Source organism: Suncus etruscus, chromosome 6 (genome assembly GCF_024139225.1).
Source record: "Suncus etruscus isolate mSunEtr1 chromosome 6, mSunEtr1.pri.cur, whole genome shotgun sequence".
Lineage (NCBI taxonomy): Eukaryota > Metazoa > Chordata > Mammalia > Eulipotyphla > Soricidae > Suncus > Suncus etruscus.
This window is the reverse complement of record NC_064853.1, coordinates 89,482,895-89,502,374: the sequence shown is the minus strand read 5'-3', so window position 1 is coordinate 89,502,374 and position 19,480 is coordinate 89,482,895. Positions and strand designations below refer to the sequence as shown.

The following is a 19,480-nucleotide window of genomic DNA, read 5'->3' as shown; positions in this document are numbered from 1 at the left end:
TAAATTATCGTGCTAAGTAGGAAAAATAATAGCAAACTAACCTACAATCTAGTCAGCACTATCCCAGTTGCCTTAACACATATTAATTTCCATAATCCTTACAGAGAGGCAGAGAAAGTGGGCTGGAGGCCATCAGTAGCTTGACCATATTGTTTTTGTTTTGCAAGAGCTGAAGTGTATAGTCTATATTGATGATAATCAAAATGTTTTTTATACAGAAGCAAAAAAAGAGCACAGGAATACAAAGTCAGCAGACTTTATTTTGATTTTTTTATTCTAGCAACTTCTAGATGAACAAAATAGTTTTGCACTCTGTGAACTATTTCCTCTATAAGTGAAAAGAATATCTCATTCTCATGGAATTGCTTGAAAGTTAAACAATATGGGAGCTAGACTATAGATAGTACAGTGGTCATGGTGCTTGTATATAGCCAACCTGGATTTGACCCCTAGCACCACATACGGACCCCATACCACCTAAGAGTGATTTTTGACCACAAAGCAGGAGTAAGCCCTGAGCACAGCTGGGTATGAACCTCCCCCTCAGAAAATACTTAAAGGATATAATTCATGTGAATGTACACGTTCTAAAGCCATAATTATAAAAATAGAATTCAAATTCATGCTTATAACACAGAACAATTTATCATAAAACTAATTAGATAATTTTGACATACTCTTATTACAGAATTTTCTACCAGAACCTAAAAGACATAAATGGATTTTGTTCATCATTATTAAAAAAAAGAAAAAGAAAAACTGATTTTTTAAGTTCTGTCATTTCAGAGCAAGATTACATTCATTCTACTATAGTAGTGATTCCAAACTTTAGCCTTAGCACAAGTCTGCAATCTTAAAAGAGTATTGAATAGGGGGCCAGAGCAAAAGCACAGTGGTAAGGCTTTTGCCTTGCATGCGACTGACCCAGAATGGACCAGGATTTAATCCCCAGTGTCCCAGATGGTCTCCTGAGCCAGGAATAACCCTTGAGCATCACCGGGTGTGGCCCAAAAATCAAACAAAAAAAAAGAATAATCCCATTTTATTTACGTGTATTTTATTTGTTAGCATTTTAACTAGAATTGAACAATCATCACTATATGGAAAAGGGGAACAGTGCTTTATTTTTCAACATCTAAACTGAGGGCTAAGTGGCAGCAGCAACCAATGGGAGAGAATCCTGATTAGTTGCTTCTCTGCTGTGCCCCCTTCCTCCATTTTTATGCATTTGGAACAGGTGGGCTATTCTCAAAAGAGGAAAATTTACATTAAAGCAATCATTTAAAGTAACAAAGCATTTGTCTTTGACAGGCATATGGTAATTCTTAACATCCTGACTAAACAAGAAAATGCTTATTTTGAACTCTAGAGATCATTATCTCTGAAGCAGAAATGATCTACGCAGGAGGAAATGCAAATTAAGAGACAAAAAGCTGTCATAAAATTTTTTATTTCAGCACAAGTTTGGTGTCAGCTAGCAGCTATGGTGGTGGTGATCTTCTGGTTTCTTACTATCATCACATCAAGCCGTGGAGAGTGATGGACTTTTCATAAGCAAAAGAGAAAAGCTTTTTTTTCTGTAGTCCTTAAAGGCCTTTGCAAATATACCTCCTCTGTCCTTTTTTTCTCTCAAATTTACTGTAGAGAGATAAAAATTTTGACTTTTATTACTAACCCACTTAGTAATTCATTTAAAAAGTGACAGTAAAAACACAATACATTTTATTTACTTATTTATTTTTGGTTTTTGGGCCACACCCGGCGTTTCTCAGGGGTTACTCCTGGCTGTCTGCTCAGAAATAGCTCTTGGCAGGCATGGGGGACCATACGGGACACCGGGATTTGAACCAACCACCTTTGGTCCTGGATTGGCTGCTTGCAAGGAAAACGCCGCTGTGCTATCTCTCCGGGCCCAATACATTTTAATATTAATAACATTCTTTTTTTTAATTTTGGAATTATCTGTTGCAAGATGTTCTTTGTTGTTAAAATGAAAGAAAGAAATATCAAGAGGGATGATGGTAAAGTGGGTAGAGCTTTTGCCTTGCATGTGGTCAACCTGGTTTCAATCCCAAGTACTTCATATGGTTCCCCCCCCAGCACCACCAGGAGTGATTCCTGAGCAGAGCCAGGAAAAAAACCCTAGAGCACTGCTGGATGTGGATTAAAAGACAGAAAAAGAAAAAAGAAAAGAAATGAAAAGAATAAATTTCATCCTCATAGAAATAGAAAAGGAATGCTTTTTAGTCTCTTAATAATAAATAGTCATTAACATGACTTCAATACTGTCAAATCCAATTTCTTTTACTATTTTGTAGTTACCCAGGGATGGAAATGGAAGTAGAAAGTTAATATGTTATTGTTGTTTTGTTTTGTGGTGATAGGAATTGAGGACAAGATCTCATGTACACAGGCATGTGCTCTATAGCTGAAATGTGTTTCCAGTCCCTGCAATTCTATTTCTTAGTTTACCAGTATTGTGAAATCTGGAATGATATCGCTGCACTTTGTGTAGTCCTTATCAAATTTCATTGCTTTTTCTAATAATTTTAAGTAAAGCACGGTTTTGATAGCATGCCAGATGTTAATGGCCAATTAGAAAATATTGAGTCACTGTTATTCATAGCTTTCATATTTACACAATATAAGAAAACTTCATTAATAACAGACATGTGTGCATTTGAAAGCTATCAAGCTTTTGATGGCAGTTTTTCAAATTTCTATATTTTTGATGAAAAATTAATTTGGGGCAATATATATGGTTATTGCCATACTTATTGAAAGTCTTGAAATGAAGAATTCTCTTTATATTTGTCAGAGAAGGGAGAGGAAGGCCATATTACCTAACTAACTACAGTATATCTGTTAGTCAATTTTTCATGTTAAAATGACATCAAATTTAAAGCACTAGTGTAATAGCAAAGTTCCAATCCCATTGCTGCTCTCGAAGGCTAATCAATCATGAGACAAGAATACTGGTAGAGAAAGTTTTATTAGCAACAAGCCAGCAGATTGGAAGATGGTAGACTTATGTTCAATAGAACTATCTGATTTATGAGGTCACAAAAATCAGTCTATAGAGAAAAAGAACAGGGAAGTCTATTGAGAAAGCAGGTTGCAAACTGATGAAATGATTAACAAATTCTTATGTTAGGCTAGTTCTTTGAGGTATATGCCAAGCTTTTTGCAAATTATGAGTTCTAACTACATGTTAATAAGAGTTTAGTGCTGCTCATCATTGACAATTTTCTGTGCTGTATTGTCTCGGCGCTGGAGAGGTGGCACCTGCCTTGCAAGTGCTAGCCTAGGACGGACCACGGTTCGATCCCCCCAGCATCCCATATGGTCCTCCCAAGCCAAAAGCGATTTCTGAGTGCAGAGCCTGGAGTAACCCCTGAGTGTCAAAAGGTTGTGGCCCAAAAAAGCCAAAAGAAAGAAAGAAGAAAGAGAAAGAAAGAAAGAAAGAAAGAAAGAAAGAAAGAAAGAAAGAAAGAAAGAAAGAAAGAAAGAAAGAAAGAAAGAAAGAAAGAAAGAAAGAAGAGAGAGAGAGAGAGAGAGGGAGGGAGGGAGGGAGGGAGGGAGGGAGGGAGGGAGGGAGGGAAAGAAAGGGAGGGAGGGAAAGAAAGGGAGGGAGGGAAAGAAAGAGAAAGAAAGAAAGAAAGAAAGAAAGAAAGAAAGAAAGAAAGAAAGAAAGAAAGAAAGAAAGAAAGAAAGAAAGAAAGAAAGAAAGAAAGAAAGAAAGAGAGAGAGACGAAGGAAGGAAGGAAGGAAGGAAGAAAGAAAGAGAGAGAGAGACGAAGGAAGGAAGGAAGGAAGGAAGGAAGGAAGGAAGGAAGGAAGGAAGGAAGGAAGGAAGGAAGGAAGGAAGAGAAGGAGGGAGGGAAGAGAGAAAGGAAAGGGAGGGAGGGAGGGAAGGAAGGAAGGAAGGAAGGAAGGAGGAAGGAAGGAAGGAAGAAAAAGGGAGGGAGGGAGGGAGAGAGAGAGAAGAAAGAAAGAAAGAAAGAAAGAAAGAAAGAAAGAAAGAAAGAAAGAAAGAAAGAAAGAAAGAAAGAAAGAAAGAAAGAGAGAGAGAGAGAGAGAGAGAAAGAAAGAAAGAAAGAAAGAAAGAAAGAAAGAAAGAAAGAAAGAAAGAAAGAAAGAAAGAAAGAAAGAAAGAAAGAAAGAAATCTCACTGTCTTTATAATGTTATGACCACCCCCTTAGAATAATCTAGTATATGAAGTTTATTCAATAAAAGGAATAAAAAGGGGTAAATGCAAGGAAATGCAAGTCTTATAGTTGTGTGAAGACTGTCTGTATTCATCAACGTTCTTTCATATACTGTGGACTTATATTTTGCATCACATGCCATTATTTTTAAACATTAGCAACAAATGGGAGTCTCATTAAAAACTGAATCCCCAGCTTGAAGCAAGAAGATGAATATTGTGTTTGAATACTTTATTCTACATTATGTTTCTTCTTTATAAAATTTTATCCTAGGACAAGTAAAAAAAAAAGCAAGTGAAATACCAAGAAAATAACTGCTCTATTTTAATAAAGCTCTTAATATACCATTTCAGTTAATTTAAAAACACATTGTTTGGTGATATCCTAAATACACTTGAGTAATTATAGTTTTTCAATATTTTATACCATTTAAGCAATTCAATTCTTAAGGTTGCATGAAATATTTTTGGTTGATGATGTCCAGAACTCACAATAAACCCTTTTAGATGGTTTACAGCACTGAATAGTTTCACTTTGTACGTAAAAACAAACTCTCTTTGTTCTTGTCAAATAGAAACAATAGGAAAAGTTTAGATAGAGTTTAAGACTTTGGAGCACAGATATTTGTCTATGTTAACCAAAATATATTCTTTTCTTTCTATATATCTCCACAGTTTTTGGTTACACTGCATTTTCTTAATATATTTTTACATTATAATTTATGTGAGTGCCTATATTATGTATCCACATTGTCCTTAGCCTAAAGAGAAAAATACAGGAAGGGACTTCCAAAAGTACCCAGAATACCCAGAGGCTCCTTCTGGTAATTCTTAACTAAGCAGTTCTGTGAGAAGGCCTGAAAATAAAGCCCTACATTGCCATGCCAGAGGTATGTGGCCAGCAGACCATATGGTTCCAGGGATCAAAAGTGTTAACTATATGCAAGGCTTATATATTAACCCTTATAGTATCACCCAGGTCACTAAATATTTGATTTTTTAAGACTCTGCCCTCTCACCAGCCTCATCCCTTCCCTAGTTGGATCATTCCCCTAAATTCCCACATTGCTTTAGTCAGACTATTCTCCCCTCAGATATTATAGACAACATCTCTGTGGTTTTTTGTTTGTTTGTTTGTTTTGCTATATCACTCTTTTGTGTCCCTACTACAAAATATCCAACACATACTGAACTCTCTACTCCACTTGGATGGCTTCTATTCATCATCCAGATGACATCATCCACAAGCCCACCTCTGACCTTAGCACAAAGTAAAACCCTATGAGCTCCTTTTATATTCCCTTGATGTCAGTGGGAGTTTTCTGCTTGACCTATGTGAAGTAGGGAGGAAAGAGAAAGATGGCAGCCTCCAGATAGAAAGCAGTCTATCCATCTCTTACCTGGGGAAATAGGTGAGGAAATCTAGGACTAGTCCTAGCTTAGGACTATTCCTGTGAGCCTTGCTCTTTGCAGGAAAGGAAAGTCAGTCCTAGATTTTACCCAGGTCTTTTGAATCTTCATCTTTCTCAAAGAAAATAATTTCAGGATACAGAGCAGTGAAATAAAAATGGCTTGATTTCTGAGTTCTGAAAGGGGGGAAAGAGAGGAGAGAGAGGAGAGATAGATAGATAAATAGAGCGAGAGAGAAAGAGAGAGAAGCTCTCAGGAGAGAAACAGGGCTTCTCCAGAGTGGAGAATAACAGAACATATCCCATACACATCTCAAGAGGGGAGATGTAGGTGACATGTGCTCAGGTATCATGTGCCCAAGTGACATATGAGCTCAGACAGCACATGTGTGCGCTTCCTTTGTGCCAGGTTGGCTTTTATTGTGTTTTCTCAAACTGTCACATGTGGAGTTCACTTCCTAGATAAGTGTGTTGCTAGGGTGGTTGCCAAGGGATAGAGTTGAGAGCAGTTGATGGTTTTCTTTGACCTTCCATTCCTGGCCTTTGTTCCAGATAGAGCTTCTCTCAGCAGGGAATAGGGGGCGGAGTGGAGGTGTCCAGCCTTCTCTGTCTCTGTTCTGACTTTCATAAGAGGTCTTAACAGTTCCCTGTATCCAGAAGGTGGGTCCTTTGGCAGCCTTTGGACTAGTTAGTTGTATTATTTCCCAAGACTTCATTGCCATGGGGTGATGACCCCTCCAGTCTTTCCCTATCTGCCTGCTTGCCTGCTTCAGCCTGATATAAAAGAGATCACTTTGCTTTGTGCCAAGGTCAGTCCATATATTCATACACTCCTCACATATTTTATAATTGCTGGTTTAATTACCTGTCTTCCTCAGTAGGCATAAGCTTTATGAGAACAGGGACTATTGTGTACTCTAGAGCCCCAGAATTCTGCACATTCATTGTGGGCAATCAAATATACTTAGCGAATACATGAATAACGCATTCTTGACCTCCAAAAGCTCACCAGTGTGATTGTAAAGTAGACATTTGTAAATGGCAAATTTCTTTTCATTATCACCAAATACATGGCATGTATCTTTTATGAGACTTATTCTGTATAAAAAAATAAGTTAAAATAAATTAAGCCAATATATTTTATTGTAAACTATAACATACATGAATTGTTTAAAATACAAAAATACAGTGATCACATTTTCTATTCATACCAAAAATTCAATAAAATTAACATATTTAAGAAGCTTCCTTTTCTCATAACCAAACAAGAGAGGTTTTGTAGTTTTTATTTTCAAAAGGTTCTGCCTTACTAAGAAGGAATTTCCTGTGCAGATCAACAATGTGCCAAAACACCTTGCATATTTAAAGAAATCAATATTTATTGTTTTCAGTAATGGATGAAATTTGCTGGAAAATTCTGTTAGGGTCCAGAGTCAAAGGATTAGACTGCACAATTGAAATAACACAAAACAAGACTATTTCATCAGCCAACAAACCCCACACTGACTGGCTAGAAGAGGGTCACCTCCAAGAGAGGTGGTCACAATCCAGTTTATATAGGGAGGGGATGAGGAGGTTCTAGCTTTAAAACAATTGGCTTTTAAAACAATTGGTGACTAAGGTACCTTTCTACCTCTTCCTGTGTCCTTTCCAAATAGGCTGCCAGGTATGATCAGAGGACTTGGGTGGTATTAATGGTAACTTAGACATGAGAAAGAGAAGCCTACGAGTTTTACAATATGGAGCCCTTTACAAAAGGGCCTCCCTCCTATTCAGAATCTAGGGCCCCATGATTCAGAGATAACCCTGCCTATTACATCTTATAGTAGTAATACATTCCATTTGTTGGAGAAGAGTTAGAAGTTTGGAGAAGTACTCAGGGGCTATGCCCTGCTTAGTGTTTCTAGCAGTATTGAAGAACATATGATACCTTATGAATTGAACCTGGGCCTCCTACATGTGCCCCAACCCATTGAGCTTTCTTATCTTTCCAATACAAAGCACACCATAATTACTGACTCCCTGGAGCTGAAAGACTAAAGACTAAGCATGCATCAATATGAAGTAGTCATTATTCTAAGTTAATATTCTTTTGCTTAAATAAATTTAAAGTATTTAAATATCTGTATATAAGTATATATCTATATCTAAGTAACTAAATATCTATATACTCTATGACTTCTTAAATTAATTTTGCCTTCATGTCTCAAACACACAGTTCCTAGATGCCCAACTCCTTTTCATCAAGCTTAGGATTCACAGAATAAATGAGTTCCATTAGTTGATCATAATGCTTAACAAATAAATCGAAATCATTTAAACTTTGCCTTTTATCTAAACCACTGTATTTCCCCTCATTTTCAATATAGTTTTTTCTCAAGAAAGTTTCAATTCCTATTTATTGTGAAGTTCTGCTATGATTTGACTGTGTCTTGGAACTGTGCCTTTTTTAAAATGATAGTACTTACCAGTAGATAAATGAGTTGTCTATGGCCTCAAATATTTCTTGTCTCTACATACCTTACTGTAGAAATCTACCTCAACAAGTAGTTTTTCAGAAGCCTTTTTATTGGAAAAGATGGATTGGAAACCAAGACCTGCATACATTTTTAAGGATTGCCATGAGTTATCTGTAATGTTGTCATCAGTAGATTTTTTTAAGACATTGGGGCAGAAAATGAACATGCAGTAAAGGTAGGGAGCCTGATGGAAACAGAGAACTGTGGTGTTGATTTACAGTTCCTGAGATTATCAAAGCCCCAGGGAAAGCCCTGAGGTGAGAGTAATGATCTATACCTCCAAGAAATGTCCTTTAAAGAACAGAACAATTTATTCTGAATCCACATGACTGTGTGTAGATCCAGTTTTTTGTTTATTTTTTAAAAAGAATCCTTTAAAGACATTTGAGCCATTACTAAAAAGCTGGTTATTATCAGCCACACAGTTGTAGTTCAACAGTAAACAGCTTAACTCTGGATGGATTTTTGTGACTGACAATAAAATTTGGGCTGTCCTGTCAAAAACAAAAATTCATATACAAAAATTTCTCAAGCACATGCTAAGGTGTCAAAGCAATGTATTAATTTGGAGAAAGTATAAAAGTAAAGAGGTGACAGAGTTGGGAAACAATGCTTATGAGAACAGTTAGCTCTCTTTCCTGTGGGTGGATGTAAAAGGATGGCTGTAGTCTACCACAGTGGCAGAAAACCACCCAGTTCAGGTCAGTTGTCAAAGAAAGCCAGCGACAGGTGTGTATTGCCAGTGCAAGGGGAAAGAGCCACCAGAGAGGCTGGTATAAAGCACACATGGGCTACCTTGTGGAGCCAACACATATATAAATAAGAAATCAAATCAACCAGGATCATACATCAAGCATCAAAGGATAGTTGAATTTCAAATAGCTTCTGTTTCTCTAAATATACAAATATACAAAATTTATAGTTTCTCCTTTAATGATTTGTTGGGGAGCTTTTTTCTTAGATGATAGTAATATGAATTTTCTTTTGTGGATCAAAAATTAAAAATTTCTGGACTGTTGATCTGTCTTAACCACAACTAGTGTGTTCCTTTCATGTGAGTGAAAACAGGTAAATCCACCAAATGGCAATTCTAGTTACTTATGCCAGGATTTGGAAAGAGCAGCAGGATGACATCACACAAAAAAACCTGGTAGATTAAAATTTACCATTATTTATACATTGTCATCTGCAACAGAGACACAATGTTGAAGCTATCAGTCATTGCATACTTTATTGTTGCATTTGTAGCTTTTAGAGCTAAGGTTAGGGGAAATCTGAAAGGTTTTTGTAGAGACAAGAATCAGGGTGCAGGAGGGTTAAGAAGCATTTCCTTATTGTCTTCAAAGTAATGTGAAATGTTGCTGAACCTGACATAACTGAAATTGCAAAATTTAATTTATTTTTGCCTACATAATTACATTGACCCTTCCTATACTGTGCGGTAGAAAATTTGTAACCCCTCTAGGAACCCATTAACCTCCATAACACTGTCCTGAGACTGCTATTTTTGTAGTAAACTCCATAGGTTAACACTTATTATACAGTCCACCATACAGTCATTTTTAGTACACATTGATGATCAAAGAATATAAAATTTAGGACATGATGATTAATAACAAATGGAACTGCCTCTCACACAAATAACTTGTCTCAAAAGAGTTGTGTTATTTGATCACTTACTTTTGACAAAAAAATCTACAAAAATGCTGGTTCTTTGATCAGAAATACTCTTTCTAGTCTTAGTGAAGGATCTATCACTGACATCTAATGCTAAATATTTAGCTCACTGATTGTTTCCTAAGAGAAAGCATCAGTTTATTGTCAGGAAAAAAATCCTGGATTTCCAGTGCTCTTGTTTTAAAATCTTACTTTCTGAACCAATGATTTGCTTTTATCCTTTTTTAAAATAAATAAATTTTGGGAGAAAAAATGTGTAGAAATATAATAGCACTTACTGTAAATTATTTTAACTTTTTGTGTGTTTGAAACTTACATTAAAAGGTTGGAATAGATACACCTGAAGATTTAAAACTGAAATTATATTATATAGTATGGTAATCATACCCAAAGACATTAGATATGAAGGTCTAGTGTACTGGTCCATGGTAAAAATCAAGTGGGGGAATGCAGTTAGGGCAGAGGTGGGACCACTATGACAATGACACTTGGAAATGATCACTCTACACAAGAAATGGGTGCTGAAATGAAGTAAAATATATACATGAGCCGGCATGGTGGCACTAGAGGTAAGGTGTCTCTGCCTTGCCAACGCTAGCCTAGGACGGACCATGGTTCGATCCCCCGGCACCCCAAGCCAGGAGCGACTTCTGAGCGCATAGCCAGGAGTAACCCCTGAGTGTCACCGGGTGTGGCCCAAAAACCAAAATATATATATATATATAATATATATATGTTTGTATATATACATATATATGTATATATACATGATACTCCTTCAGTAGTAGTATTGCAAACCACAGTGCCAAAAAGGAAATAGAGAAGGTGGGAAATGTCTGCCATAGAGGCAGGTTGTGGTGGGTGGCAGGGATACTGGGGATATTGGTGGCAGGAAATTTGCCCTGGAGAAGGGATGGGTGTTGGCACATTTAATCGATGAAACTCAATCATGAACGACTTTGTGAATGTGTATTTCATAATCATTCAATTACAAATTTATTCATTAAAAATACTAAATTTGTGTAGTTAAAAATGTCATTCACAATGAGAAGATTGAGAATATTTTTGGGTCATTTTTGTGGTTGTTGTTTTTATTTGGGGTCCACACTTGGCCGTGCTTAGGGCTTACTCCTGACTCTGTGCTCAGTGATCACTCTGAATAGGGCTGGGGGAGTTATATTTAGTGTCAGGAATCAGATCAGCCACGTGCAAAGCAAGCACCCAGACCACTGTATTATCTCTCTGGGCCCTCAAGATTAAAAATCTTAATGGATTTTTATGTTGGCGTATTATTATATTCAGGAAACTTAGTAAATAAAAGACGCTTTCAAGAGCTTCACAAATTCTTCAGATTAGTTTCTTCACTTTATTCACTGAAAGACAGAAAAGCCAGCATTAAGGAGAGACTGTAGGCTCTAATCGAAATTATTTTATCCATATAGGGTATTTTATAACCCAATACACAGGTAACTAGAATATTTTTGCACTTTATTAATATATATTGAATATTTTCATGACTTCAAAACAAGGTTAATTTCTGGAGAGATAGTACAGCAGGTAAGGCATTTGCTTTGAACTCAGCAAATGGGAATTTGATTCCCAATATTACACACATATGATCCTCAGACCCCTGTTAGCTACAGAGCACAGAGCCAGGTACATGCCCTGAGCATCACTTGACATGGCCCCATAAACATAAAAATAAACAAAAATAAAACAAAGTTAAAATGCACCTATATATTCTCATTAAAAATTACATTTTTTTCAAAAATACTGTTGGAACTGAATTTACTTGCTATGTAACACTTGCTGAGGCTGGGCTAAAATTAATAAAATGAATCCTGTGGCTATTCTGTGTCACTATAACATGATCACAATAGGAGTTAAACACATGCAGGTGCACACATACTCACACTCACACACACACACACACACACACACACACACAAACTGTTATAAAAGAAAAGAAAATCATTCTGAAAATGTCAGACTTAACAAGGCCCTCTGCAAATAACTGTTTTTGAGACTTTTTTTCTTCAGAAAGCTGATTTTCCCCCATATATGAAAAATAAAATCTAAATTGACCTCTTAATAAAGGCAGTTAAGCTAAAGCACTTACTTTCAAGTTTAGGGATCTGGCTAAGTATTTGTGCACGAAACTCTCAAGTTCTTCCTCTAGGCATTCAGGGAACTCTCCTTCTCTTTACATAGTTTCCTTGACTACGTGTAGTAGACTCTAACACTGTACATCCTAAATAATTTACTTATTTGGTTTGGGGGCCACACCCAGGTGTGCACAGGTTCTACTCCTGGTTTAGACTCTGAATGCTTCAGCCATTCCTGGTGCATAGTGGACCATATCCATATGCAAAGGATATGTTTCAGACCTTTGAATTATCCCCTACCCCTCCAAATCTAACTGTGGATCTTATTTAAAAAAAAAAGATGAGACATGGGATTAAAGGGATGTCAAAGTACTGAAAATCTGAGCAATGCTCAGAGTCTGTTCTTTACCCTTAGTTAGGAGTGACCTTTGGTGGTGCTGAGGGGACCATATTTAGTGCTGAGAATAAGACTTGGGTCAGTAGAGTACAGGGAAACTACCTTATCTCCTGTATTATCTTTTCAATCCCAGTACTGTCTGTATTATAAGGAAGACACAAGAGGAATGAAATATACATTTTTCCACCATCCTATCATACTTGCCACAAGAGACATAAGCAATAACCATATCATAAATCTCTATATTTTAAACATACAATCTTTTATCCCTTCAGAAACATAATAAAGGAAAGGTAAACACTGACCCAGTCATTTTTCTGCAGAGTAAATTTGAAGAAAATATTTTCTGCATCTCTCCATAACATCTTGTTTACTTTTTTTAATATAAAAGAAATTTATTGTTTCAAATAGTGATCTCAAATATATAGAGAACCCATGAATCATGCACAGTTCTATCTCCTAGAGAAAAATACTTTTAACATTTGGTATTTGTTCTTTGGGATTTATCTCTCATAAATACATCACACATAATAATAAATTTTAAAAGAAAAGCAGCATTGTTTTTCCAGAGGGAACTTTGTTCTTAATTTCTGACCTTATGAAATATTTCCCCTATCTACACTTTGATTTTCTTCTTTAGTTATTTTTTGAACCACAACATGCTCAGTATTTGATGCCTGGTAAGGGAATTCACTTTAATAATCTTCCTAGTATTCTATCTCTATATTTTCATTGGTATTTTTGTTTTTTCTTTTCTTTTTGAATTATAGTTAAGGGACTGGTGACAGCAAAAACAGTGCTTGCCTTGAACATGGCTGATCCAGATTCAACTCTCAGCACACCCTATGATCCCCTTTACTCTCTTAGGAGTAATAATCCCTGAGTTAAACCAGAGCTAGGAGTTATCTCTAAGCACTGCAAGGTGTAGTCTCCAAACTAAAACTAAATAATATTATGATTAAAAAATACTATGGCTTAACAAAATTAAATCTTAATAAATTTTCCTTCATTTCCTTTTCATTCAAGCTTCCCTAATGAAAAACAAACTTTCATTTGCATTCTGTCGACATATTCATTAATGTAATCTATTCTCTTTTCCTTCTTTTCTTCATACAATCCTGATTAAATCGACACGCTAAATGTAATGGAAGTTTGCAGTTCACAGCCTACTTAATCTCTCACTAAAGCTGGACTAGATCTAGAACTCTTAATCAGCTACTTTATTTATTGTGTTTCATACTAAAAACATGTTTGGTTTCCTTCACTGTGTTTTCTTTATTTCATTTATTAAATGTAATACTTCTCTAAGACTTGAGACTTAGTTTTCATTTCTTCTTATTCTACATTTCTTTATTCAAGGAGTTTAGTGGCTTTAGCGATTTTAATTATTCTCAGCAATTCATATGCCTTTATATATACCCGTATATTCAAGCAGCCAATTGGATGTCTTTACTTCGATGAACTTTCAAAAATACTGCAGACTAAACAAGTGTATTCTCAGTAACTTACCTTTTGTTTTTTTTCCTCCCTCCTTTTCTAGATACTTCATTCAGTTGATGGTAACACTATTTAATAACTAACATACTGTAAATAATAAAATAATACATAAAAATATTTGACATAAACATACCCACTCAAAAATGAAATAATTGCATTAATTTGACATAGGTGATCAATCATAATGTGATTTTGTGCATACCCATGCAGTTTTAAAAAATGACTGCTAAGGACCAGAGTGGTGGCACAAGCAGTAGGGCGTTTACCTCGCACCCGCTAACCTAGGACCAACTACGGTTCCATCCCTCTGGCAACCCATATGGTCTCCCAAGCCAGGAGCGATTTCTGAGCGCATAGCTAGGAGTAACCCTGGAGTGTCACCAAGTGAGACCCAAAATTCAAAGAAAAAAAATGACTGCTAGAAAATTTGGTAGTTAGACATGCATTGGTATCCATCAGGAATGCAATTCAGTAAATTGAAACCTTTTATGATTGGCTTAAAAGTGAAGAGAAAGGATAGAATTGTTGCTAATGAACATGGATCACTCATCTTTGACAGTGAAGAGATAAGAGATTAAATGAATGTCTTTGGAGAAAGCAGATAAGAAGTTACCTTATAGAACTGGAAACACTGGCTATATGACATAAAATTGGAGAGAGGGGGAAGAAATTAAAGATAAGGAGAGAGAAATTGAATACGAACAATACGGAAGAAGACAGAAGAACTTGTGATTTTTGTGATTATACTTCCTTTAAATAATATATGTTTTAACAAAATTATGCCTATTTATCATTCATTGACATTGAATAAAAAGTAAAAACAAGATTTACCAACTGATTTATATGCAATCTTTAACCTTTACAATTATTTTGACATCTGTAGTTAAGCAAAAATTGCAGTTGAAGATAATTTGTACAATTAACTAAATCATGTATTCCTTCTCTCTTTCAATATTTTCTTAATATAGTCTATACTTAATGAGCATGAAGAATCTATTTAATTAAGCCCAGACACTGCTAGTATCTTTCAAATAAAACTTTTACATTTTTATAAATTTTTATTCTCACATGAACAAAGACTGTTTCTACCAGAGAAATGAGAACTGGATTTGGCCTGTCACCCCCCAGTCAAGAACTCAGAGGATATGCTTGAAGACAAAACGGTCAGCTCACAAATCTTCTCCTCTCTGTCCTCTTCCTCAGCCTGCCCTCCAAGGCAAATGAAATACCAGACCTGATGCAGCTTGCTGAGTTAGAAAGTAACCTGTCTGTTATAGCACCTTTCTGGTCATGAGCAATTTTACCATCTTGAGTCATATTCTGTTGATTTCTGTTATGTATGCATGCATCTGTATCTGTAATGCCAAAATGTCCCAGCTGACTCCAGTTAGGCATGGTGAGTCAGCTGGTCACATGTAGACCAGAGAGTACCCACGTACAGGTCAGCAAACCAAGCACTATAACTGTATCTGAGTGCAACATTGCTTGGCAATGTTAAAAGTAGTGATCATATTGAACAAATGCTTTCATATCCTAGATAGAGCTTAAAATTCCTAACCATACTACCTCTGGAAGTCAGCTGTAATACTTTTTCCTGTGCTAGCTTCCTTGTACATTGGTTGAAGTCTCCCTTATTCTTCCACAAGTTCCTTCTTCCAATAAACTTTGGGATAAAGCTTTATGATCTCCCTTAGATTTCTATTTTTTGAGAACCATTGGGCCTAGGTATCTGTAAACACTTGTATCTCATTTGATTTTGGTTGACTTCTCCTTTCAAATTTGTCTTATATAATACTTTCTGCAAGTGGCCTATAAATTGTTTTTTTAAACAACTCTAAACTTAATGATCTAGAATAAACACAACTTTCTGTACTAATTTTTGGAAATTGAATGAAGATGGGGGAAGCAGGAAATAGATGGATTAAAGAGAAATTGTAGCTAGAGAAAGATTCCCAGTTAGGCTCCATATTCTTAAATAACACATAGGTCTAGAACAGAGAGAGAGAGTACTGAGAGTAAAGTCTATATATGAATCAATGATATTAATGAAATGATCCACACTAAGAAAGAACTAGACAGTTCCTTTGGTTATTCAGAAAGGATTCAGAGTAGGGTAGGCATAATGGAAAATAGTTTGTGATTTCCAAAACTGGACACCTATCTTGCTTAAATCTCACAGGAAGAAAATATTGTTGGCTGGTGTTATTTCCCCTTTCTCTTTCCTCATTGCCCCCACCTCAACATCCTCAATCTTTTAGCTTTTTTGCACTTAGGACTTAACCTGCACTTAACATGAGCAGTACACAAAGTCAGCCCTACATTGGCTGCATGCCAAGACAGGGGTGGAAAGGGGGCTTCCCTGCTTACAGCCTCAGTGGAAAGAAATCCTCAGCACCAACCAAGAGGAGCCGGAAGAATGGGAGGAGCACAGGAAGTGGTTTCCATCTGGCTTCTCCTCCCACAGAAGCCCTGCCCCCCTCACACTTGGACTGTAGAGAAGTTAGCTTTCTTCTTCCCAGTTCAGTCCTTTGATGTGAAAGACTACATCGAAGCTATGAAACAGCTTTCGTGGTTGTCAAAGTGCACAGATAGAAGACAGGGATTCCTGGCTGGGAGGAGGGAGGAGAGCTGAAGATCCCTGTCCGAGGTGGCTGATCTGAGCTGACAAAGTGGGAAGATGAGTGCTTTGAGAGAGGATTATGCCCGCACTAGAAATCAGCAGTAAGTGAGCAAATAACCATTATGGCTTAGAAAAGAATTAATCCCCCTGGGTTTACGGTATAAGCTAGAAAGTAATACTTAACTCTAAAGTAAAACTGTAAGGCTTTTGACTGTACATTTCTGTGCTGTTTGGAGACTAAGGACTTTGCCCAAAAGCCAAGTTCAAAATATTCCCTCACACAATATCCCAGCTTCTACTTAGAGTAGTTAGAGATATATTCTAACTAATCTCTTCCCAGAAAATTTAATGCGAGATCAAAAAAAGGTTCGGAATTAAATTAGAAAGGTGCAATTTGATGTTGGCAGGAATTAGAATCTTAAATTTGTTTTGAATACTGACTTTGTCATTACCAGTTATTAACAATTTGTCAATTGCAAAAAAAAAAAGAGTCTTGGACAAGGTATTAAAAGGAAAAGTTGAGTGCGTTTTGACAGACTAAGTTGTCCATTTGCATGGAATGAAATATAAATATGTGCATAATTAATAATAGATGCGGTATAGGGAAAAATCTTTAAACTAGAGCACTAGCCAGGAAGCATAAAAGTGCCTACATAACAATTAAAAATTAATTAGAAAAAAAAAGAAATGTTAGTTTAATGACTTTGTGCTGGCCGAAAATTGCACAATATTTACAAAGTCAAGACAGTGAAGCAGGGATTCTTTAGTTACTGTCATATTTTGCAAATACTGTTGCTGGGCAAGAGCTGTAGTTCTTTGGTCAGCAAGTCTGGCAATGAAGCTACTGGCACTGACGCAAAGAATTCTGGGATTTTTGAAAGTGAAATGGATGGAAGAGCACACACTCCATCTCTACTTAATGTTCTTTTGTCCAGAAATCGAGTCATGCAAGTGAGCTACTTGGTAAGTATGCAGATCAATATTCAGAAAGGCATTTGTAAATGTTTTGCATTGGAAGGTCTCTGTAAAGTATCTTATGGCAACCAGTCAACTAAAAGGAATCAAAAGCATGTGATAGAAAGAAAGCCAGTTTTATTAAAAACCAACCTTGCTCGGCTTTTGTTTTGTTTTGTTTTGTTTTCTCTCAGTTCTGAAATGGAACCTCAAATGAGGACAAGAGTAATAATAGAGAGGAAAACTCTGGCCATCTGTTCTGCTCTAAATTCATTAATATATGAATGAGAACTCAGATTTTATTTATGTTTTCTAATGCTTGAAGAATCTTTATTACAGAGAAAATAGGAGGTGTGTTTGCTGGGAGATGAGTAAATTTAGTTTGAAATGCTATAGGGGGAAATAACAGACAAGAGTTGTGACTGATAGTGTAAAGATTTATGTCATAGTCATTGAAGGCCAATGGAATTGGGATCCTAATATGGTACAGGAAGTGCTAACAAAAAACTAAGTCCCAAAGTTAAGGTTAAAGTTTTACTTTTGGTTTGGTTGACACAGCTACTATTTTAAGCAAAGATGATACTTTTTAAATAATAACCTGAAATAACAGCTGAGTCCTACATTTTTTCTTTCCTTTTATTACTAGTCCTCTACTGAGGTGTATATATATATATGTATATATATATATATATATATATTAGAAAGATAGAAACATAATTTATATCTTTTACATACATTCTATTTAGATATAAATATATAATTTGAATGTTTATATTTTCAATGTTTCATATATAAAAATAAAATAAAATATAAAAATGTATATCTAAATTTTTTTTTTTTTGCTTTTTGGGCCACACCCGGTAATGCTCAGGTATCAATCCTGGCTATGCACTCAGAAATCGCTCCTGGCTTGGGGACTATATGGGTTGCCAAGGGATCGAACTGTGGTTTATCCTAGGTTAGCCGTGTGCAAGGCAAATGCCCTACCACTTGCACCACTCTTCTGGTCCCTCTAACATATTTCTTAAAACATCATTCCTGATATTCCTATCAGTCTGTGCTTTAAGAAAAAGTTGGTTTTGAAGGTTTTTTTGTTTGTTTGTTTGTTTAAGTCTTATGTTTTGTTTTGTTTTGTTTTTTGTTTTGTTTTGGGATCATGCATGGCTGTGCTACTCCTGGCTTACTCCTGGCTCTGTGTCCAGAGATCACTCTTGGCAGGGTTCAGGAGACCCTTCATGGCACTGGGAATCAAATCCAGATCAACTGCATATAAGGAAGCTTCTTACCCCTGTATTATTTCTATAGGGTTCAGGAGACCCTTCGTGGTGCTCTAATCAAACCCAGGTCAGCAGTGTATAAGGAAACCTCACCCCTGTATTATCTTTCTGTCTTAGGAGAAAGTTTTTCAAAGACTCAGACATATTATCAATCTCTTTTTGCATAACAGTAAAGTGGTTGTCACGATGTATGTATTTTCCTAATGTTAGAAATTTTTCAATGAGGAGATAAATGGAGAATGGCCATTGGAAGTTTAGAGACACAAATGACAATAAAGTGCATTGCGAAAGATGGGGTGTACTCTTCTGACCTTTTAAACTGGTTTTAAAAATTATTTTCTCTTAAAAATTATTTGACTTGTGTATTCTAGTATTTATTTTTGTCTAATTTATAAGTAAATGAAAAAATATAAAGATTATCTGAGTTTTATGATACATTTTCTTAAAACATATAATGTAATTTTACTCATTAAATTTTAAACAATTAAATTACTAAATGCAATATTAATCTTTAAGAAAAATGTTTTGGGTCTCATCAGGGTTTTAAATTTTTAAGGAATCTTTTCTGAACATTAAGACTTGAGAAAGAAAATATAACAATATTCAGAAGAGAAGGTATAATTTGGATGTAAAGACTAATCAGAAATACTGAATAATTTAATCTGTATAATGATAAAAAATTGCTATTGTCCATAAGAATCTTACATACAGGATAATGAGTTAAGGCTATAAACAAGCTTAAGTAAAGACTATTATATTTAAAAGTGTTAAGTGGAAATTAACATTACTAATGGAAAGAAACTAAATGATCATTTAA

General features: G+C 35.8%; 1 protein-coding gene across 7 annotated transcripts in view; it reads left to right on the top strand.

Annotated features, from left to right (window-relative positions):
* The window catches only part of PEX5L (peroxisomal biogenesis factor 5 like), a 250,961-nt gene that overhangs the window by 55,774 nt on the left and 175,707 nt on the right, over positions 1-19,480 (top strand). For 2 of the 7 annotated variants that reach the window (XM_049775847.1, XM_049775846.1), the window contains exon 1: positions 17,150-17,395. The exons of 4 other annotated variants lie outside the window; for them this stretch is intronic. In XM_049775847.1, the coding sequence (XP_049631804.1) occupies positions 17,318-17,395 (78 nt within the window). In that variant the 5' untranslated portion in view covers positions 17,150-17,317. Of the gene's footprint in view, positions 1-16,328; positions 16,534-17,149; positions 17,396-19,480 lie in introns of those variants that run through there. One more of the 7 variants, XM_049775840.1, reaches the window with a different exon arrangement.